General features: G+C 44.8%; 1 protein-coding gene across 2 annotated transcripts in view; it reads right to left on the reverse strand.

The window, feature by feature from the left end:
• ASXL3 (ASXL transcriptional regulator 3) overlaps positions 1-24,771 on the reverse strand; it is a 306,825-nt gene that overhangs the window by 77,516 nt on the left and 204,538 nt on the right. For both annotated transcript variants that reach the window (XM_085605686.1, XM_085605685.1), the window contains exon 7: positions 8,680-8,797. In XM_085605686.1, the coding sequence (XP_085461812.1) occupies positions 8,680-8,797 (118 nt within the window). The remainder of the gene's footprint in view (positions 1-8,679; positions 8,798-24,771) is intronic.

The raw sequence follows: 24,771 nt of genomic DNA on the forward strand, positions 1-24,771 counted from the left end.
AAGCATCTGCTCTTGGCATGTAGAGCTGTAGATTCACATGCTTTGCATACTCCTGCCATCTAGTGCTGGGTTTGGCTGTTTGCAATTTTTTCTTCTTCAAAGAAGTCTTTCCTAGTCACGAGGTAAGGTGACTCCTCCTTTCGGCGATAGTGCGCATGGGCATCGACTCCATTGTTAGATTGTTTTCCCACAGGATGGTGAGAATGGAGTAAATATGAGTTTTACTGAGATGTACATGCGTATGTAATGTAAATAATGCAAAATTGCAACAGCTACAGGTGCACGGGGAGGTGGGGGGGCTCATGTGAATGTACAGCTCTACATGCCAAGAACAGATGCTTACTGGGTAAGTAGCATAATCCGTTCGAGGCATGTGTGATGTAGATACACGTGCTTTGCATAGGCTATATAGCAGTATTCTCCAAAAGCGGTGGCTAACTAGTAGATGTTGCAGCGGTTTGAAAAAGTATTTTTCACACTGCTTGCCCAACATTGGCTTGTTGACGTGCTAACACATCCACACAGTAATGTTTGGTAAAAGTAAGTGGTAGTGGACCATGTTGCTGCTTTACAAATGTCAGCTATAGGGATGTTACCTAAAAAGACCATAGATGCTCCTATTTTATGAGTGGAATGTGCTCTAGGAGGTATAGATAAAGTTATTTTAGCTTTAGCATAGCAGGTTTGAATGCATTTAACTATTCATCTTGCAATACTAGATTTAGAGATGGGATTGCCTTTGTGAGGTGTAACAAATGCAACAAACTGTTGCTTTGTTTTACGAAAATCTTTTGATCTTTCAATATAATACAATAACGCTCTTCTGGCATCAAGAGTATGAAGAGCCCTTTCTGGTACGGAATCAGGTTGAGGAAAGAACACTGGTAACTCAACTGATTGGTTGAGATGAAAAGCAGAAACCACTTTGGGAAGGAATTTTGGGTTGGTGCGAAGAACTACTCTGTCTTTATGAAGTTGAAAGAAGGGTTCTTCTAAAGTTAATGCCTGTACCTCACCAACTCTCCTCAATAAAGGACTCGCAAGGAGGAAGGCAACTTTCCATGAAAGAAACTGTAGCTGACAGTTGTGTAAAGGCACAAAAGGTGGACCCATGAGCTGTGTAAGCACAATGTTGAGATTCCAAACTGGTGCTGGAGGTACTCTAGGTGGTATTATTCTCTTAAAGCCCTCCATAAAAGTTTTAATTACTGGAACCTTGAACAAAGATAGATGTTGTCTGTTTTGCAAATATGCAGCTACTGCTGCAGGATGCAAACAAATGGAAGTGTAGGCCAAACCAGCACACTGTAAATGCAGAAGGTAACAAATATATTTTGAGCAGGTGCATTTAGTGGATCAATGTTGTTATTAGTACAATCCATACCACAATGTTTTCATTAAGCTGCATAGCATGCTCTGGTAGTAGGCTTCCTTGGTTCCTTTAGAATGGTCATACATTCTGGTGGCAAGTTAAGATATCCAAACTCTATGACTTCAGGAGCCAAATCGCTAGATTGAGCTCATTGGGATTTGGAGGTTCTGCATGAGAAGACTGGAATTGAGATGTAGCTTTTGATGTGGAACTATTGACAGTTCTAAAAGTGTTGTGAACCACGCTTGTGAAGCCCAAGTGGGGGCTACTACGATCAATGTGAGGGATGTTTGCCGGAGCTTCCGAACCAGAAATGGAAGGAGAGGGAGAGGCGGAAAAGAATAGGCAAATATCCCTGAGCGGGAAGGTGGGTTTCGCGGTCCTCAGCAGCCCTCCTGAACAATGTAGCAAAAAAAGTGCTTTCCTCTGCTGCTGGGCCTGGGAGAGAGGGCCAACCCAGTATTGAGTGAGGCATCCAGCCACTGGCATCCTGCAGGTCTATGTACGCTGGCTCTGGTCAGAGTCAAAAAGCTGTTGCAATGTCTGGGAGCAGTAGTGGAATTGTGTCTGTCAGATCTAGAACTGGATGTGGCCTCGGTTGAGAAGACGGCAGCTCAGACTTGGACACCATGGTGGGTTGCGAGTATTCCTTCAGTGCAGGTAGCATCAGTGCCGGCGTCAACGCTTGAGAAACCGGCGTTGATTTTAGCACCAGTCTGAATGACGATATGGAACCAGTATCAGATTCAAGGGGCCCAGATGGTAAGGAGGGGTAACTCGCTAACGGTAACCCAACTGGGGGTCCCTGTTGATTTTTGGAGCCTGAACGCACACCAGAGGAAGACAGAAGCATGTCAAAGATGAACAGCAAGGCCTCTCAAAAGGCCTCAACCTGCTACAAAATTAATGATGGACCCGGGAACTCAAGGACCATCAGGACCAGGGATGCAACTGGCTCCTTGGTGAAACAGGGGCGAGACCTGGAGGCATGGTGGTGACCTCATGCCTTCACTGCAGAACAAGGGTGGGGGAAGGGGCAGAGTCCCACTTGGACTTTTTATATTTTTTCACTGACATACCCTAAGACCTCAACCACATGGAAGATTTGCCTTGGGAGCGAGACCAGTAACGAGTCCTAGCTTTCAACCTGGACAGGGACCGGAGGGGAATCTTCTGTTATTTCTCCTCATAGAACTTTGCCTCATGTTCTTGGGTGGCTTTAGGCTTCACCTGAACACAGACGTTTAAGGCTTTAGAGTCGTGCGATGAACACAAGCATCAGAGGCACACTTCGTGGGAATCTGTTGCAAGTGTCAGGTGGGTACAGTACCGACAAGGCTTAAATATTGTTTAAGAAAGCGAACATCCCTTGTGTAGTGTCTTGTTATATTTTATGATGGAACACTTTTGGCTAGTAACGGACACTGTAAACTTATGGTGAAGGGGTCAGAGCCCAAGGCCATGAAAGCTTGTTTAAGAATGGTGAGTTCACAGTTACTAGCAGCAGAATAAAGACATGTAACACTAAGCTCCGTGTGTGGAGTAGTTATTGGTGGGTACCAAGGCTAGTTAAGACGCTACAAATGGCGACGAGATAGGGGATCAGTAACCTGAAAAACAACTGTGACTCCTAGAGAGTTTTCCGTGGTCAAAGCAAACTGATCATGTGTGTCGCAGTGGAAGAACAGAATTGATGCTTAATGCACGTGGAGTCGAGGTGCAACTCCAGCCACTGCAAATCAGGTGAAGACAAGAGATGTCTTGCCAAGAATCTATATGATAAAGGTAGAGAACCTGCTGGTCTGGCCATACATAAAAGGTACCCTGCTGCCACGTAAGATAAAGTTTTACATTATACAGAGTTTTAAAGCTGAAAGTAGATTCAACTGGGTTTACGAAGCGCAGCCGCTGAAAATCATAACTTGCAAAATAACGCTGCCTACGTTAGCACTGCAAGGCGGAGATCAACCAGGTGTTACAAAATGCAAATTGACATTTAGTACAAAATAAATAAATGACTACCTGAATACACTAAAGTCATCATACTACAGCACTCGAAGTTCGCTCAAGGTGAAGTGTTTGGGGTTGAGCTGACGGAGCAGTCTATACCCGAAGCAGTTCATTCACAAAGTTGCTGAGTGGGGCTCAGAACAACTTCACAGGTCTTCGGAAAATTAGGAGTCCAGACCGACTCTCATAATAGTGACATTTTTTCGATGGCTGCGAAGAAAGTCACGTTCCCAGCTTTCATTAAAGATGAGTCAGAGGCCAGCACATCGCATGGTCTTGCATATGAGTTGTCTAAACCAGGTCACAGGGATCCGCCCGCGGTGTCATTAAGTTCCACACTGGTTTACAACGCTGCTGCGTTGCTGAAACCACCACCACCTTTTGATACCACCAAAAAGCTAAATATTGGCCATAGATGGACTGCCAAGGATAGAGACATTTGATAATTTCATTGATGCACTCGAAGAGACTGATGATAAAAAGATTGTCAAGTCTTTCAAAAATCTTGCAAGTGATGGTGTGAAAGAAGTCAAAGAAAATACACCAAACTGACGAAGAAATTACATATTGTCAGATTCACGAAACACTATCTCAAGCTCAATCCAGTATCAATCGTTGATTACAAAAGATACATTTTATTTAAGTCAAGCACGCCAAAAAGTTAGTGAAACCATTGAATTTGAGGAGAGACAGGCTACCCTCATCAAACACTAAGTTCAATTAATTTAATGATGAAGAACCTGTGCGATTTAGAGTTATTGATGGCTGCATGAAAAATTCATTCAGACTTACATTCAGACGACGAATGCGGAGAGAAACTTTTAGTCTGGAGCGAGTGTTGATGGCTGCCAGAAGTGATGAGTGTGATGAAAGACAAGCTGATGACATGGAGGCCGGAAGAGTCCAGAGGGAATCAGTAATAAGTATAAAAAGTAAGCCAAAGAATAGGTGACACAAAGTGATATGCGCTCTTAAAAAGAAGTAATGTTTTAGGTGTGGATTTTCATTTTCACATGAAGGTAAATGTCCAGCCATTGGACAGATACGTAAAGGCTATAGAAAAGAGAACAATTTTATGACAGTTTGTAAAGCGACTTAAAAAGTAAATGCGTCACTGTGCAAAGACAAAATAGCTGATAAAAAATTCCAGAGGCAACGTTCGATACACACCCACAAGGCCAATTGGTGCTATCAATTGAGGCAAAGCGACACTGAACGAGGTTGATCGTCATCTAAATCCTCGTCACACAGTTTGTCTGCCTCTATATCAAATAAAAGTGAGGAAGATGGTTGTGCAATGTCGATGTATACCTCGAAGAAACATGCACATGTCAGACTGGCTGCATGTTAGGAAAAATGTCAGTCAAAGAAAAGTTGACATGCCAAAGCACCAAAATCATACAAACATAGTCCGAAAATTACATTGAAAATAAATGAGTGCTCAATCCATTTCATCATCGACAGTGGTGCATCGATAAACATAATGCCTGAAGAGAAATGAATTATCTCCATTGCTCAGACTTATGACTTGATACCCAAGTTGTACATCTGGGCTGCATCGGCACCAATAAAAAGTCAAGGTTCATTTGTCTTGACACTTAAACACAAGAAAATGAAGGCGCAAGCACCCATCCATGTGCTTCCAGGTACAGCAGTAAGTGCCAGTCTGCTCAGTTTCAGTAATGCCACTGATATGGGACTGATTTTCTGTGAATTACAACCTGAATGCTCACCATGAAATAGTAATTCCATTTCCATCGTTGTTTCAGGGTTTAGGAAAGTGTAAGTCTATAGAAGTAAAGTTACATATTAATGAAGATGTCCTGTTGCTTGGAGACCTACACAAGTTGCTTTTCATTTACAAGTAGTGGTTGAAATAGAACTTGAATGGTTACTTAAGCATGACATTATTGAGCGTTCAACTGGTCTGACACCATGGGTTTCTTCCATTGTGGTAGTGCCGAAATAGGACAGTGAAAAAGCTATACGCATAAATGTGTTTATGCGTCAAGCAACAAGGCAATTGAACGAGAATGACATCCAGGTCCACACACTGCTGACATGATAACGCAATTAAATGATGCAAATTTCTTCTCTCGCCTTGATTTAAATAAAGGTTATCATGAGTTGGAACTCGAAAAAAAATGCAGGTATATTACAACCTTTTCCACACGTCAGTCTGTTTCGATATAAGAGACTCAATTTTGGTGTGTCTTTGGCTGCAGAACTTTTCATCATTCGACGTTTCATACAGCCTGTTGTGAATGTACTCAATTATAGCAATGACATATTGATTTTTGGAGCTACACTGAAAGAGTATGATAAAACTCTCACCCCGGTATGTTGTGTACTGACTGATGCAGGTCTGACTTTGAATGCAGACAAGTGTGAGTTTCACAAGACAAAGCTAAAATTCTTTGGCCATGTGTTTTCAGATGGGGGGATGACACCTGACCCTGCCAAAGTACAAGCCCTGTCATAGCTGATCACACTCAAGATGTTTCTATGGTAAGTTCTTTTCTTGGCATGGTGAGTTACTGTTCAAGATACATACAAGACTTTCCTACCACAAATGCTGCTTTACAGGGGTTAATGAAGAAAAATGTTTCTTTCAAGTGGTCACAAGAAAGTGAGAGAAGTTTCAAGAAAATCACACAAGCCATTAAAACTGCTGCTGCAATGGCAAATTTCAATCCAAAGCTTCATACAGCGCTTGTTGTTGATCCTAGCCCAGTTAGGTTAGGCGCTATACTTGCACATCACAGCATACACCCCCATTTAAAGGCATATTGTGGCAAATACCAGTAGATGTTTGTCCCAGGCAGAACGTGCTTACTCACGACCTGAGAAAGAAAGTTTAGCTATGGTATGGGATTGTGAACATTTCCATGTATTCCTGTATTGAAAGCCTTTTACACTGGTAACCGATCATCAAGCTTTACTGACTATCTTAGGCAGTCCAAAAGCCTAAATGCCTCCTCGCATTGAGCGATGGAGACTATGATTAGAAGAGTACAATTATACCAATGTGCATTGTCCAGGGAAGGATCAAAACCCTGCTGATTACTTTTCCAGAGTCCCTATACAAGGTCAAGGTTCACCATCCAAGACGGCTGAAGCCTACAGTCATTTCATTGTAAAATCAAATACGTCAACTGACTTATTGTTAGCCCAGATCATCACTGCCATGAGCCATGATAGTGACATGCTGAAGGTGAAAGATAGAAGTACACATCAGTCGTGGAACCAACACACTCGACCTCTCACCAGAGATGGTGAATACCAAAAGTACAAAAACGTTAAAGATGAACTGTCTATAACTCAGGAAGGAGTTATACTGCGAGGGTCGGGAATCCTAATTCTGGAGTGTTTGAGACAGAAAATAACTGAAGTGGCTCACGAAGGACATTGTGGTATTGTTTCCAATAAAAGGACTCTCCGAGTTGGAGCTTGGTTTCCATATTTAGATAAGGGTTGAAAAGGAACTCAAGGCCTGTCATCTATGTAACTGCCTTTCTACAAACATTACTCAACATACTATTACCATGTCAGAACTCTCTAAGAATGCATGGGGAAGAATAACCATTGAATTATTTGGTCCACTCGATACTGGGCATCATCTGATAGTAATTGTGGTTCAACACCTCACTGTATCACAGGTGAAAGTCCTGTGACTTTGACGTTCGGGAGAGCAATGACAACCAAGTTACCTCAATGGACCAACATAAGAGAAGCAAGTGAGAATGAAACTTGGACAAAGTACTTCTTTATCAAAGAAAAAATTAATACCTATGTCGACAAGAGGGGACATGCAAAGAACACTGAGCTTAAGACAGGAGATCTAGTGATCGCCTGACAAATGCGAAGGGGGAAATCTGATGCTCTATACGATGGTGCACCTTTCCACGTTGTGTCCACCAAGGACATATGGTGACTGCCTAGTGTGCTGGAAAGTCTGTTACCAGAGCCTCTTCTCACTTTCAGCATTGCATTCATCAATCTTCTCACCAAGATGGTGAAAGAAAGAATGAATCTGAAAACTCTGACTGCTGATACTTCTTCACAGTGAAAATGTCTGACAGCGAAAATGACAGCTCCCAGCAACCAGATCAGGTCGAATAATTAAAGTGCCAAGAAAGTTGATTGAAGAAATGTAAACAAGAAAATAAAATATATATATATATATATATATATATATATATATATATATATATATATATATATACACACACACACACACTCTGTAGAGCTGTGACGTAGGTACCATGAAAGCTTGTTTTAGAGTGCAGAGTTCGCAGTTACACGCAGCAGAATAAAGACGTGTAATACTAAGCTCCGTGTGTGGCGCAGTCATTGGAGGTTACCTAGGCTGGGGAAGACGCTATACCTTGCACACTTGGAAATTTTAGGAAGAAAATCTCTTCACAGAGCAAAGGATGCAGCGGTGCTCTGGATCCATGGCTGAAGGTGCATATAGTAAAGAACCAGCAATAGTTCCCATTGGTGGCAATTATACATGGCTCAATTTGTCACCTACAGAGGGAAACGGCGTCAACGCAGAGTTGCATGGCACTATCTAACAGAGCACAGGCACACAGCTTTTGAGTTTTCTAGATCTAGTGTGCTGCCTGAGGAAATTCACAACTAAAGGAATCTCAAGTTAGAACTATCCATCAAAGAAACTAATAATTGTGTGAAGTCTGCAAATTTTTCTGCACATTAAGTGGAACTGCAGTAAATCTATATATGGTAAACGCTGTAGCCACAGAATCACATACACCCTCTGGCTATCAACATTACCTTTTGTTTTATTAACAATTTATTCATGAAAAGCAAACCTAGATATTGCAATTTCAATAAGTGCCCACTGTTATCTGCAATGTGAAGAAAACAGCTTTTTTAAGATAACCACTTCAAAATAAGCATGCAATATAAAAAATACATAACGGGTAACCTGTAATATTGTCCTATATTACCACCGTTAACACCTCGGGGTTCTGGTGGGTTTGTGAAACCACTCAGATTTTAGCCTTGCAGTTTATGTCACCAGAACCCCTCGAGGGCAATATAGGACCATATTATGGTGACCCATTCCATCAATACATACATAGACACAAATACAATATATCTATCTACGCATATCTATACATGTAGATATAATTACACAGATTTAAACTAAGATAGGATAAGAAATATAAGTGGACGCTAATCATAAATCACTTCCCATAAAGTGACACTGATCACGCTTATGTGCGGTCCTCAGGAAAAAGGTCACAGAATTACTCTTTGCAACTTACCTGAAGGAGAGTCCGACTGTTCGTCAGACACCTTGAGAGGCGTCAACACCACCCGGGGAACAGTCTTGTTTACCATCATTGAGACCCCATTTCTTCTTTTCTGCTGCTGCCTCAAAGCCTGCGGGAAAAACATATGAAGAGAAGTCAAAAATCTATTCCACCATTAAAAGACGCCATTTAGAAAACGCCACTCCTAAATGGGCACTCTTTCACAACCAAGAACTCACATAAGACATGACAGACACGTTTTTTTCGTTATGACATTGTCAAAACGCATCCGTGGCTAAAAAAACAATCCATACTGTATATACATTATAACATTTTCATGCTTGAAAAAAACTACCTTTTCATGCTTGAAAAAACTACCTTGGTAGCACTATGTCAGAACACATGGTGTCGGAGAAGCAAGGTCTGAAGCCACAGAGGGAGCGCTGAAATGAACACATACATGTCTGCGCATTTGCTGCAGGTGCACCGTTGCCAGCATGACGCTCAGTCCATCACGCTACCAGTGTGTCATCAGTATGTACAGCATGTGAGGAGGACTCCAGTATTGATGCACTCACTGAGCCGTGGGCAGCGCCGCACAGAGCCACTGAACACGGCAGGAATCATTTATTTCTGTGAAGGGAATCAGTCCTCTCGGCGCCATTAGCCTTCCGAGCACGAGCGCCGCGCTGTTCTAGCAAAACCAAATAAAGCGATACAAGGGTAAATCTCTCCGAACAGCAGGCCGTTGTGTTTTGTAAATTAATAAACTTACAGAACTGAGAACACATGAGCCACACAACATTTTTCAAAGGCGGGCTGCTCAGCAGGTCATTTTCTCCCCGAAGCAGAACTAGGTCTGTTTAAAACCGGCTAAAATAAAACGTGGTTTTAAGGAATTTACAGCGCCCAGCCTCTCCAACGGCCCAACCATAGCCCTATAGGAGACTACTTTACACTTTTGGCATAATCATGCCGATTATTAAACTTATTTAAAAAAAATATCCGAGAAGTACATTTCCCCTTCACTAAAACTGGCATTACGTATGCCCATAAAGGTGACCTCATAGCGAGCACCATTTAAGAAGTCCATTTCCTCACTGACAGGCACACAGGACTGAATTCACCTCTTGTAGAGGCAAGATGAGCGGCTGGGTACATTCAATATAGTGACGTAGCAATAACTGTGATGTTTCTGGACATATGCAGAGATGTTGTTCAATGGTTTGAAGAGAAGGGTACAAATGTTATGTTCCGGGTGTTTGTGAGTTCAATTGGTTATAATAGATGTTCAGCATATAAACGATTATTTCAGCTAACAACAAACTGTCTCTTTGCCGACAGAAATTGACTGTAATGTGTACAATTGTATCTGCACGCATTCTACATAGTTGATATGTAACTTGTATTGGATTGCAGATGTACCAGAGGTAATGCGAGCTGTTGCGGTGTAATAATTGTACTGCAAATAATAATAATGCTAATAATAAATTTAAACAAAAATAAAAATAGAAGTCCATTTCCTATTTAAGGTAATTTATTCTAGCACACGTTTTATTTCATAGGCGGTCTAGGGTCCCCAATGCTTACGTCTCCGAGATAGACATTTGTACGTTTTCATTATAAATTAGCTGCTTATGTCAAGAGTGACCGACTGCTTTCACAGACGTCCTCGACAGATGTCAATGTCCAAGATTTTTTCAGCGGCTCAGCACACAATAGAGGAAGGCAGAAGCCCCCCCCCCCCCTCCCCCCCCCCCCCCCCCCTGTCACGTAGGCCTCCCATCTGGAACCCAGAGTGCGGGACAACCTCCCAAGCTGCCACTTCCCGCGGTCACATTGTTCCATAGCCGGCTATTTACCCTGGCCCTCTAAGAGGAGCATCTTTTGGGGCAGCCCTTTTTTGGCAGCATTTCAATTAGGGCTTCGGTCGCCCGCGACCAGGGCTTTCCTAAAGAGATGCATTAAGATTTAGGTCTGCAAAATTAACACTTTGAACATTTTAGGCTGTCAACTTCACGCTGCGGTTATTTTTTGGTGTAGTTTTAAGGTTAAATACCTTTCCTGATTCTACAAATAGCGTACGTTCTTCTGTTTTTTTTAAAATTCATGTAAACAGGGGCGCAACTAGACCCGAACTTCGGGGGGGGAGGGGGTGTACACTCCCAGACAGGGCTGGCTCTAGCACTGGTCGCACACGGTGCAACAGTCTTTTTTGGCGTACCCATTTCCTCTTACTCCATGAATTCCCTCACTACCACTCACCAACAATGCACCTCCTCTCTATATAGCACCTTTCTGACAAACGTTTCATTTTTTGATAGCGCTACTCATCGTTTACTACTCATCGCCACCAGAACGTCACGTATTTGTGATGTTCTGTGGGGCAGGAGCCTGCTCCATATTTACAAGCCAGCACTAAGCCATTTATTTTGGCTTAATGCTGCCTCATAAATATGGTTCCCTTTAACGCAGTTTTCTGCGTTAAAGGGTCGTTCCATGGGTGTTGCTGGGGTCGTTCCCATCCATGGCTTTTTGACACTGCCCCAGATTTACGAGAAATCGTAAATCTGTGGAATCTGAGGCAGCGCCAAAATCTTACAGAAGGCACAAGGAAGAGAAATATCTTTACTTTTCCTCATTTTTCCTTTTTCTATGTGTGCTGCGAAAAAGGGAAAAGCCTCTTGTGATTGTTTTTGTACAGGAAGGTTTCCCTTACGGTACAAAAACAATCATCCCCTCAACGCAGGCACCCTTGCAACATGGTGCACAGTTGCCTGCGTTGGCGCATTAGCCAATTGTGCGCCGGCGCAAGGGAAAAGGACAGGAATGCGCCGTATAGCTCATAGATGTGGCGCATTCCTTTGCTTTTGCCGTAGGGTAGAGCAACAGGATGGCCTGCTGCAAGCCCTACGACAAAAACACATAAATGAGGCCCTCAGTTCTGTGATCTGCATGGTACACGTTCTTTGTAGCAGGCACATTAACCCTCTGCACTGAGTAGGTGGCAGGAGTGCACGGTGAGCGACGCAACAGAGTGAGAGTATGGTAAGAGGAGTGACTGCAGGGTGAGTGAGGTGACCATATACATTTGGGTGTAGATGTAAGTGCAGAGTGGGATGAATTAATGCATGGTTAGATGGACTTGTTTGAATGAGATTGCAGATTGAGCAGTGAGGAGTATCGGTGAGTGAACTGTCACATGAGTGGGTGAGTAGTGTGCTCCTGTGACTGCAGGGTGAGGTACAGGGTGAACAGCGCAAGTGCATTGTGAGTGCAGTGATCACTGTGAGTGCAGGGTGAGCGGGTGAATGGTGTGAGTGCATGGTGATCAGTGTGAGTGCATTGTGATCACTGCGAGTGCAGGGTGGGCGTGAAAGTGAAGGGCGACTATGAGTAGTGAGTTGTGTGAATGCAGGGTGCATTCTCAGACACTTGAAGTAACTCAGAATGCTATTGATGGCGGCATAGGGTTTCTACAAGTTAAACTATTGCTATTATGGCATTAATCAGGGATCAAAGGTGGAGGAAATAAATAATGTGCTGATCCTGCAACAAACTTCCAGTCTTATGATTGGGGTCCCAGCTTATTATTTTGAAGTCCCAGACTGTACAAAAATAAGCAGTCACCTGAAGCCGTATTTTCAGCACTTGTCTGTGCATACTACGAACAGCAAATATAAATAGAAAGCACTTTTAATTGTGTTCTAGGGCTGCCTGAATGATCCATGACTGATAATTAAAGGGAACAAAGACAGAAAAGTCACATTACAAATGAATGCATACTTTTTTATTTATAACCCTATTTAGTGTCAAAACGAGGTCTTTGCAGGCTCTTTAAGCAACACATAGCTGGCATTTTTCCTTTTTTGCAACCCTACTTTCTATTCCTTTTCATGCATTCTCACACTACGGAAGTAAATGTAAAATACAAATGTAAGGAATAGGCAGAGTGGGGGCCCAGGGGGTACTGGAACCAGAAAAAAAAACTAAGCCTCGGTAACCAGTTTACAAAGGTATGTAAATGTGCAAATGGTCTTTAAAGACCTGTGAAAAACCCGTGCTTGCCTGAGATAAGACTTCAGACACTTCCCAGCCGAGCCCACTGCAGCTCGAGCAGCAGCCCAGGCTGAGACAGAAGGCCGGTTGGGGGGGGGGGGGCGCCCTTTTAGCCCTATGGGCGTTGCGTGCCGGGCTAGGCTTATAGAACAATGTCCCCAGCTCAGCAAGGAATTACAAGATTATTCATCCAGAGGCCGAGCATAAGATACACACAGCTCTCCCATCAATGCTAAGTAACTCCACTCCAGTCAAACAGCTAAACATCTTAGAACAAACCCTATCTGCCGTCAACATTATCCTGCCTTCCAAAATGAATTAAACTTACTTGGCAAGAAAAAACAGAACAAACCGAACACACAATATCAGGCCAAGATAAGCAGGCCTTGGCCATGCCACTGACCATCTCACAAATGCAAAATCCTCAGCCTCACAGGAGGCAGCAAAAAGCTCCCTTTACTCAAAAATAATCCTTTACAGGATGAAGATCCTGAAACACCGTATTCCCAAACCCCTGCACATGAATAACTGATTTTCCCTTCTTTTAACGACTTTTTGGTGGTTACTATAATTTCCCACTGGCTACGGAGTGTACACAGAAACCTGTTCAAAGGATAGCATGCATTAGGAGCAGGCTAAGGGATTTTTGACAAAGCAATCATTTTATCTGCCAGTTTTTTGTTGTATTGGTAATGTACATATGATGTTATAGTGCTACTGTTTATTGCAAACCGTATGTAGTTGAAATTATGTATCAGCTGTCCTATGGTTTCAAGTTTTATCATCTATGTTTTTATACTCATATGCAGGTGTCGCTATTCATTAGAAATTGTATTTTGCAAAAAGTTGACACTGTGTAGATACTGTTTCATTGCATCGTTTTCACCTATTTTGCACCCTTCATATGCATTGTCATCCGTGTTTTTTAAATGTTCATATTGAATTGTTTGATGCATCTTTGCTAAGATCATACGTAAAAACTGTAAGAGTGCACTATGTACGTTTGTCCCCACCATTAGATCAAGACAAAGACATTCAAAAAGATAGAGTAGCATATTTGTCTTCAAAATAACTGGATTTATCATGGATTTCCCATTAAAACACATGGAAATCAGGTTCCCTACAAAGGCAAAAAAAATTACATTTCGCCAAGAATGGCATGCACACACATTTCCCTGCCCAAAGGAGGAAACTTTTGATACTAATGCAATTGAATATATGAGAACACACATACAAACTAATTACAAAGGTCAAAAGAAAGTAAGAGAGAGGTATTACTAGAGTTGCAGGCCATCTTTAAAGAGGCCCAGATCGATAACCCCACAAAACTGATAGCAGTCAAGGTGTCAGCACCTCCCCCACCATATGCAGGAATGGAGGTGCTCATGTCAGTTCGTCCTGCATTAGGCTAATCCAATCAACCGATAGTAGGAGCCGATGGGCCTCCCATCGAGAGACGGACAGTTAGGCCCAAGCTTGAGAAACGAACAGGCCAGCATGCAGAGACAATTCCAGCGCAAAAAAATGGCCCCAGAAGCTCGACCACCCCTGTCTACCACATCCAACACATAGAACCTCAGCAGCATGGAGAACACACACTCCCACTGGTTCAGGCGAATATACACAAGTGACAGGGAGATTTGTGGCAGTTCCAGATACTGCCACAGCAAGTGAGGTTGAGGAAGGGAGCCACAGTCCCCCGGGAACCGATGAAGAGGGTGAGGCAACAGGATTTCCCAGGTAGCGGAGTAAACAACAGAGAGCGAGTTTGAGGGCGAAGCCTGGCCAAAAAGAACAGCACATAGCTCAGTGCGAAGGACGCAAGCGAGACGGAACAAGAAAGAGAGGTGCAAGCTGAGCCCAGAAAGAGAAACAACACGCACCCAGGTAGCACAGCGAGAACACAGGGCAGCACACTCCTCATATAAGGGAAGCAGGGGTAGGTACAGGACATCGATCTGTGAAGAATCGGAGGCAGAATTAATTGAGAGACTTTTGGCAGGGATCAGAGCCTCACCACTCAATCAACATAGGAGAGGGGCTGACCAGCAGATAGGAGACTAATGCAGCCTGGTAGTAACCCAGCCAACACGCAGGAAAAATAAGATGGTGCCTTTGCGTGCACACAAGGGGATCAGCGACGAGGATACACGCAACTACACACAAGTGCACAACAAAGGAGAGTTAACCCTGAGGGAGAGAGTAGCAAGAGAAAAAGGTGAGATCTTTGCAAACCCGTTCTGCCACCTATGAGCCTGTGTGACTGAGGAAAGGGACCAATACCATAGACCTTGGCCGGAGGAAGGATCATCTGAGCCAGAGGACATGGCTATGGCGGAGGATTGCATCTGGCATGGAGACCCCAAGCTCACCCTACATGCAAAAGACCGTAAAAGATGGAAGCGCAATGTCAGAGAGAAACCTGCAGAGTTATCGAAAGTTAGAATGTACCTGTTACAACAGAAGCGCACGTCAGGGACCATACATGTGCCATCAGCTCAGATGAATAAAGAGGGGATAAGGACAAAATTACCACTATTGCTGGATGGAGCAAGGAACTGGATCTCATGCTTTGAGAAGAACACTGCAGGAATCAACCTAGCGATAGGTGATATTAAGAGCCTGTTGAGTAGCCTTGTTGGGGAAAAGACAAATGCGGTGTTCGCCTGAGCCCACAATCCAGCATTCACGCTAAAAAATCTCAAACATGACGGGCTGCATTCAATTCACATAGGCCTGGATATGGACAGCCCTGAGAGATATGTTCCCTGACTGCCCAGATGTAGGAGGGTTAATAGCAGAGACTATGAAGCAAGGGGAGAGCATAACAAATTTCTTGGAGAATGAGGGAACAATGGGGACAAGAGACAGGACAACCATGCATCGATACAGGCCCACAGGTTGCATTTTTCTACAATATTCTCAAAAAGGGACTGCACGCCGAGATGCTATTCATCCCTATGCCCCTGAGACCACCCCTCAAACATCTTGCTCTAAACAAAGCAATCATTTAGGAATAAAAGAGGGAGGGGGACAAACAGCTTATAAAAGGAATTAAACTGCCTGGATAACCAACAGTCTCCTTATTCTCCCAAGACTATCAAAAAGATACCAGACTGGGGCCACATTCCACTGCCTCACAAAATAGCGACTAGTGGGGCCATGAAGTCGCCTTGTTGCAGTAGCGGGATGACATCCTGAAGAGTGACCATGAGAAAGTGCTTTCAGAGAATTAATTCGTTCAGAGGTCTGAGATCTAAAATTGGTCTGAGGGACCAGTCCTTTTTAGGGATGAGGAGGTATAGCATGTACACTCCCATACCCTGTTGATGGTGAGGGATGGGTTCTGTGTTTTTATTGTAGAGAAGCGCTTGGATCTCTTCCCTGAGTAACCTTTGGTGATGTGGTGAGTTTGTGTTGGTGCAGTGGAAGGTTGGGAGGTGTGGAAGTGAGCTCCAGACAATATAATATCTAACACCCACTGGTCGGAGGTGATGTTCCGCCATGAGGGAAAGAACCTTTGGAGACGACCCCGACTGGTGTTCAGTGGTCAGGGGAAATGAGAAGTAAGGCAGGACATAGTTGGGGTGGAATCTCTTTTGGACGATCCACCTTCACCCCTGCCTTTCGAATTGTTCCTTCCATAGGAGCCTCGAAAATAACCTCTGGGAGAGGTGTTTTGGGATTGTGGTCATTGGTATGAGGTAGAGGTTTCTAGGGCAGTGGTTTTGGAACCCCCACGGATGTGCAGCAAAAGGACCCACGATGTGAGGGGGTCTCAAGGGCATCCACTGCTTTTGCGGTTTTATTGTTGTTCTTGAATTTCTCCGACAAAGTATCTTCCTGCAGCCCAAAAAGGTGCTCCCCATAGAAAGGTAGATTGGGAAGGTTTTATCTAAGTTCCAGTGTGAAACCGGAAACGCAGAGCCATGCATATTTACGTAGGAGGATACTAGAGTTATCCTTCCTTGCAGCAGTATCTTTAGCATCAAGGGCACAGCATATGGTGGTATTTGACATCTGCTTCCCTTCAGAGACAATCTTATAGCCTTGTTTTTTACGTTCATTAGGGAGATAATGGAGGAGTTCCTCCATTTCATACCAATTAACCCAGTCATATAAGGAAAACAGCCGACTGGAATTGGCAATCCGCCAATGGTTGGCAAATTACTTAGCAATCCTCTTGCATTCCGCATCTATTTTCTTTCTCTCCTTAGCTGGTCGAGGGGCATGACCAGTGGTCTGAGAGTTGGCCCTGTTGCGTGCAGTAGCTACCACCAAAGAGTTAGGTGGAAGCTGGCCTGTGATGTAAAGTGGGTCAGTTGGGGAAGCCTTGTACTTTTTATCTACTCTTGGTGTAATGACTCTTGCGCAAACTGGGTTGTGGAAGATATGACGTGGGGTATGATGGACCATGCCTTTAAGCATAAGGCGGTACTGAGCAGAGCGTTGTGTGGATGTAAGAGTCTCAAAAAGGAAAGAATCCTCTAAATGTGTGCAGTGAGCAGATCCACTTTATTGAAGGTAGCAGCCCTACCAATGAGGTCATGGTAGGAAGTGGCATCATCGGGAGGCAAGGGTTTTGGGGGTATAGATCAGGATCAGTATCCGCTGGTGGGTCAGTATCATAGGTATCCCAGGGATCCTCCTGTGGCGGGATGTTAAAGGTATCCCAAGGGCCCTGTCCCTCTATATTAGAATGAGGTGACCCTTGAGATGTGTACGATATAGGGTCAACTTGTGAAGCAGGAGGTGAGGTTGAGTGTTGTGAAGCAGGAAGGGGTGGAGGAGAAGTGAAATGTACAGGGCTTGTAGCCTCGTCCATTTTCATCTTCTGCTTTGGTGGTATGTCTAAGGCCTCTTCAAAGGACCGTTGCCTTTTAGATGGTTGGGCAGCAGAACCAGGAGCGCTAGTGATTATCATGTCTGTATGGGGATGGATCATCTGGTGTTTTTGGCGGGTGTCGATCTCTTCCTGTAGTTTTTGAAGAATGGGCTCCACAGTCCCTAACCTTTGGCCGAATTTGCTACTGGGCGCCGATGGCCTCGGCTCTGGTGCCAATGTTCTCGGAACCAACAGTTTCAGTGCAGACGGTTTCGTTTCCGACACCTATGTTCTCGGCACCACCAGCTTCGGCGCCAACGGTTTTGGCTCCAAGGCCTATGTTCTCGGCACCAACAGTTTCAGTGCCAATGGTTTTGGCTCCGCCGCCGATCTGTGTTTCAATGCCGAAGCTGTCACAGGCCTGCTCGATTCAGAGGCGGGAGCTGACTGTGCCGAAGTTGTCGGCCTCAAAGATTTCTTCGGCGCAGAGCTGAGAGTTACGTCCGATGATAGTCAGTGCCGACCATAACTCGAAGGCAGTGGTGGCCTGGCAGTCTGCCACTGGTGCTCCAGAGGAACTATTTGAACCTTTGAGAAGGGTTGCTCTGTTTGGGGTCCGTGACGAGGTGGGTCTGGTACAGTACTCACGGCTGGCTGCTCTGGTAGAAGATTGAGCATTTCCAGGTCAGAGCAGGAGCTGTTGTCTGGGGAAAAGTACTCTTCGTCCGCAACAGAAACTTGTACATGTAATTGTAAAACATTTGTAAAGCGCATGGTTACCAAAGGCATCCCAGTGCTAGAGGCCAAAGTTCATGAACTACACGTGTGCCTCGATGGAAGAAACAAGCTAGTTGATCAAGGAGTCGTCGATCTGAATTAAAGGGAAATCGGAATGCAATTGAAAACAATACTGACAGAGGCTGGAACTGTATAAACCAAGAACACTGTACAATGACGGAGTCGAACCGGAGCACATGTCCGGACCCGATGGTGGAAGAAAGAAATAGAAACAATAGAGTCAATTACCATGTGCATTACCAGCAAGAGGAAGAGTCACAATATCTCATGGCATGTAGTGCTGTAGATTCACATGTGCCAACCCTCCTTCCCAGACGCCTATGTTAGTTGCAGTTAAATTAATATTCCTTACTTTCCTCTTTGCATAGAAATCTCTATACTACACTTCGCTTCACATTTCATCCTCACCCACCATGCAGGAAAACAATCTAACAACTGAGTCCATGGCCATGCGCATTACCAGCAAGAGGAGTCGCCGCAATGACTCAAAAGATTAGAGCCCAACACTAGATGGCAGGATTATGCACAGCATGTATATCTCCAGCCACACATGCCACAAACATATAGTTTTCTTCTGATGAACACATCTTCCCAAACATTTTTCACTTTAAGATTTGAGTCCCAATGCAATAGCTGCCTGGGAAACAAGACTGAGTAGTGCCAATTAACCAAGAAATGTGTGCACCAAAGCCCAGGTAAAGTACTTGCCGCTGCATGCTTGGGCTGTGAAACAACAATGTTTGGCAAAAGGGTGCAACTGACTGCCCTACAGTTGTTAGCTATCGGAATGCCTTTGGTGTGAGCCGTGGATGAAGACATGACGCTCATGGGATGGGCAAGAATGCCATCTAGAGGGTCTTTCTTGGGTAAGGCACATCAGATCTTAATACAAAGGACGGTTCCCCGACCGAATGAGCTGAAGTGATAGCTACTTACAGAACAAACTTTAGAGTAAGAAGTCAAAATGGGCATGGGCTTGAATGGGTGCCATGAGAAAAGTCGAAGTCTAAAATCCACTTAGGACCAATAAACGTAGTACGAGGGAAAAAATACAGTAAGTATTTTAAGAAAGACATCACAAGAGGTGATTTAACGAAGAATGGCTGGTCAGGAAGACTCATGGAGGTGCACCGACCAGTCAAACAGGCTTTCATTTTCGACATTGTCACACCCTGCTGGGTTAGAGAGGTATGATTACAAAGGATGCAGGCCTTCTGACTAGCACCCCTTAACAAATATGTTTCAGTGAGCAGCATAATTATTTTTAATAGTGAGTTTCTTGGCAGTCAAGATGACATCTACAACTCAAGGTGGAAGCCAATATGATAGTAGTTGGCACTTCTCAATCTCCGTGCATTCGTTCATGGATTGGGATGAAGGACTTGAGCATCCTGCTGTAGGAGCAGGTCTCCCAAGAGCAGGAAGAAATAACAGAATGCGGAGTGCCAAAAGATTGGCATACCAGATCCTACTTACCCAGTAAGGGATGTCAATTACGCTCAATCCTCTCACAAGACCGCTGTGCGAAGCGCAATCAATGGGTAAGGATACAGAAGGTCTTCAGACAAGCTGGACCTGAAGGTATCTCCGAAGGAACCAATCTAAGGAATGTGCTAGCACAAAGTGAGGTCCCTTCCTGCTCTGGGTCTTGGCAAAGAGATCAAAGCATGAAAACCTCAATATATAGACGATCTCCTCCAAAGTTTCAGGGTGTAGTTCCCACTTGTGGTCCTCCAGTCAGAGGTGAGAACATTTTCACTCTCATGAGGAATGAACCCGTAAGGTGAGGCGCTATCAGGAGAATGTCTCATCATTGTGTCCACTGCCCCCTGGAGAATCTCCTCCCAAAACAGGGTTAACGTCTCCACACCACACTGTCTCTAGCCATTATGCTGCGGTGGTGTCTGACAGAACCGAATAGGTGCTCTCTAAATGGAAGGGAGAAATGTCTTCAATGTAAGACAGACTACGTGCAGTTCTAGCATATAAATGTAGACAATGCGGCAACATAGATCAAAGATACTGTGCCATCATCTCATCCACATGGGCAGGTCAGTGGGTAACTACAATAACCTGGGTCTGTAGTAGACATAAGGGATAGCTCACCAAAAGGTTGGATGGGTCTTGTTAGAAACTGGGTTACTGGTTGATTAGGGTATGAGCACTGGATATGCAGCAACCACAATCCTACTCAGGGTAAGAGACAGGCAGCCCTAAATTAACCTGAGCTCACCCTCTGGTAGTTTGGCACACAGCAGTCAGGCTTAACTTAGAGGATAGTGTGTAAAGTATTTGTGTAACACTTCAATCAGTAATACAGTGGAAAACACCACACAAAAAGATCCCAAACCAAGTTAGAAACATAGATCTGACTTTGATAAATAAAACAACACCAAAACAACAACATCTAATCAGTAAAACGGGAGTTATTGAATTTGAAAGTTTATAGTGAAAAATAGCACCAAAAAGCACAAAGCGCTATTGGGGGTTATCTGGTCATGCCAAACCGGGACAAAGTCACAAGTTCAGGCTGACCGCAATGGAGCGCAGACTGGCTACGGGCACCAAGTCAGGCCCTCTGAACAAAGTACCTTAAATTGTGGTTGTGGAGTGTTGCGTGGATTTGCATCTAAGATGCAACGCATAGCAGAGGTGATGCATCAGTTCCGAGATATGACGAGCTGCGGTGCGAGGTCCTCTTGTGGCTACATCAAGGATTCTGTTGACGGGGCTTGTGAACTCTGGTTTTGAGGATGCGAGGCGCAGCAGAGACGATGCAGCAATTCCAATGACTGGTTAAGCTGCAATGTGGAGTTTCGTTGTCAAGGACCCCATTGACAAGGGATGCGAAAGTGTGCGCCGGAAAAAGTGTTGCACAGGGGCAGTTCCGAAGGCGATGAATCGGTCCCAAGATGCTGGAGGCGGCGGTGATGTGAGTTTTTTGCGACTCGTCCAATCCACGTAGCAGCGACGATGCATCGGTTCTGCTCAGGGATGAATCGCTCAACAGAGAAGATGCGCCAGCTCCTTTGACAAGCACCTTAGTCCCAATTCCAAGGGCCCAGGACTGGGGTGGCAGCACTTGGCAGGGTAGACTCACAGATGGTAGAGTCTAGGGGCAGGAGTTAAAAGTCTGTTATGCCCCTTAAGGCATCAGATCGAGAGGCCAGCCAACTAGCGTTTGGAGTCACTCTGAGTTCTGGGGTCAAGTGATGCAGGTCCAGTCCTTCTCACCCAGGCAGAAGAGCATGAGGTCAGGGCAGCAAAGCAGGAGTCCAGCAGAGTAGCAGTCCTTTTGCGGAACTAGCGGTCCTTCTTCCTGGCAGAGTATCCACAGGTCAAGAAGTATACTAAAGTGGTGGTGCCAGAGGTCCAGTACTTATACCCAGCTGGGCCTATGAAGTATTGGAGACTTCAAAGACAGGTCTTTGAAGTGCACAGAGGTCCTTCCTTCCTGCGCTGGCTCAAGACTCAGTATAGCAGGGTATGCAGCCCTGTGTGTGTGTGAACAGGACACAACCGATTCAGGCGTAAGTGAGGCTGTGCCAAGCTCCTCCCTCCCATCCTTCCAGTAATGGCCCACTGATGCACACCTAAGCTCCCATTGTGTGTGGGTTTCTAGGAGGAAAAAGCAAAGCCAAACGGCCAACCACACCCAGTCATTTGATCAGAGACATGCTACAAGCAGCAAATGCTTAAAGCAAGAAAATGCAGGTTGTTTCATACGGCTTCCTTTTAAATTTTTGTCATTGGAGAAGTTGGAGTGTATTTAGACAGTCATATTTTAGAGTGTAGATTTCTTTACTGCGTTTGCGACCTTTTCTTTGAGTTCTTTAGTCTAATTACTTGGAATTGCGGGAGGCTACTTCCTGAAACTCCTTTTTCTATCTGAATGAAGTACATTTGCCTCGTCCCCTATTGAGTCACATTTTATGTAGGTTTGAAACTGCAATGTTATGTAGTAAGGAATATGCTACTTACCAGTATGCATCTGTTCTTGGCATGTAGAGCTGCAGAGTTGTACACTTAGCATAGATCGCCATCTGGTGTTGGGCCCGGATGTTTGCAGTTTGTTTTTCTTCTTGGACAGTCTTTGGAAGTCACGAGTTTGGTGACTCCTCCTTCGGTCCGTACTGCGCATGGGCTTCGGCTCCATCCTCAGATTGTTTTTCGCCAACAGGGAAATGATGGAGCGTAGTAATAACAGTGAGAAACCCATGTGTTGTATCTAAATAAGATGTACTGGAACGGATACAGGTAGCCGGGGAGGCGGGTGGGCGTGTACAACTCTGCAGCTCTACATGCCAAGAACAGATGCATACTGGTAAGTAGCATATTCCGTTCGAGGCATATGAGCTGCAGATTGTACACTTAGCATAGATTATATAGCAGTACCCAACCTTAGCGGCGACCACCGGTATCCGTTGCAGCTGTTTGAAAAAGTGTCTTTAGTACAGCCTGGCCCACCCTAGCTTGCTGCTTGGAATGCACATCTACACAGTAGTGTTTTGTGAAGGTGTGCGGTGTAGACCATGTGGCTGCTTTGCAGATGTCATCTAAGGGTATATTCCCTAGAAAAGCCATAGAAGCCCCTAACTTTCTTGTAGAGTGGGCTTTAGGAGGAACAGATAATGTTCTCTTTGCCTTTTGATAGCAAATTTGTATGCATTTTACAATCCACCTAGCTATCCCTGATTTAGAAATGGGGTTGCCTTTATGTGGTGGAGAGAAGGAAACGAACAATTGTTTAGTCTTCCTGAAGGGTTGCGTTCTTTGTATGTAGTATAGCAACGCCCTTTTCACATCAAGTGTGTGTAAGGCCCTTTCTGCAACAGATTGGGGTTGCGAAAAGAAGACAGGTAATTCCACTGATTGATTGAGGTGGAAGGGGGAAATGACTTTGGGCAGAAACTTCGGATTTGTGCGAAGTATGACCTTGCTGTGATGCATTTGTATGTAGGGTTCCTGTATGGTGAACGCTTGTATTTCACCAACCCTTCTAAGGGAAGTGATAGCTACAAGGAAAGCTGTTTTCCAGGTGAGAAACTGTAGCTCACATTTGTGCATTGGTTCGAAGGGCGGACCCATTAGTCGTGTAAGAACTAAATTTAGATTCCATACAGGGGAAGGTGGTGCCCTGGGAGGAATTACGCGTTTAAGGCCTTCCATGAAGGCTTTAATAGCGGGCACTCTGAAGAGTGATAAATGCTGTCTGTTTTGTAGATAAGCAGCGATCGCTGCTAGGTGTAGGCGTATGGATGAATATGCCAGGTTACACCTGTGAAGATGGAGCAGATAGCATATGATGTGCTGTATGGATGCATCTAGAGGGTTGATTGTATTGTTACGGCAGTAAATTACAAATCTTTTCCACTTTGCGGCATAGCATGCTCTAGTGGTAGGACGTCTGGCTTCCATGATGATGTTCATGCAATCAGGGGGAAGGTTAAGGTATCCGAATTCTAGGATTTCAGGAGCCAGATCGCCAGGTTGAGCTGAGCTGGGTCCGGGTGCCTGATTTCTCCATGGTTCTGGGTTAGGAGGCATGGGGATAGATGCAGTTTTTGATGTGGTACCACTGACAGTTGTAGTAGCGTGGTGTACCACGGCTGCCTGGCCCACGTCGGAGCTACCAGAATGAGTGTGAGGGAGTGCTGTTGTAGCTTCCTGACCACTAATGGAATTAGTGGGAGAAGTGGAAAGGCGTATGCAAATCTGCCTGACCAGTTCATCCATATCGCATTGCCCTTGGACAATGGGTGTGGGTATCTGGCGGCGAAGCTTGGGCATTTTTTGTTTTCGTGGGTGGCGAAGAGGTCTATCTGAGGATGCCCCCACTGTTGGAAGAATGGGTGAAGAACTTGTGGATGCAGTTCCCATTCGTGTAGTTGTTGCGTTTGTCTGCTGAGCAGATCTGCCATGGTGTTTTGTACGCCTGGAACGTGCTGTGCCAGGAGAAAGATGTTTTGAGGAATTGCCCATCTCCATATGCTCTGGGCTAAGCGGGAGAGCTGGGGAGAGTGTGTCCCCCCCTGTTTTTGGATATAATACATTGCAGTCATATTGTCTGTGCGAATGAGGACTGCTTTGCCCGAAATCTGCTTTTGGAAAGATTTTAGGGCTAGAAAGATCGCCAAGAGCTCCAGATGGTTGATGTGGAGCGATTTTTGCTGTGGCGTCCATAGACCTTGCATGGTGAGGTGTAGAAGGTGCGCTCCCCAGCCGGAGAGCGATGCGTCCGCTGTTAGAGTCACCTGAGGAACCGGGTCCAGGAACGGCCGCCCTTTGGAAAGGTTTGTGGTGTTCCACCACTGCAGAGAGTGATGTGTGCGGCCGTCCACCAACACCAGATCCGTCAGCTGCCCCTGGGCCTGGTTCCACTGTTGTGCTAGGCACTCTTGAAGTGGACGCATGTGGAGTCT

Source organism: Triturus cristatus, chromosome 5_1 (assembly GCF_964204655.1).
Source record: "Triturus cristatus chromosome 5_1, aTriCri1.1, whole genome shotgun sequence".
Lineage (NCBI taxonomy): Eukaryota > Metazoa > Chordata > Amphibia > Caudata > Salamandridae > Triturus > Triturus cristatus.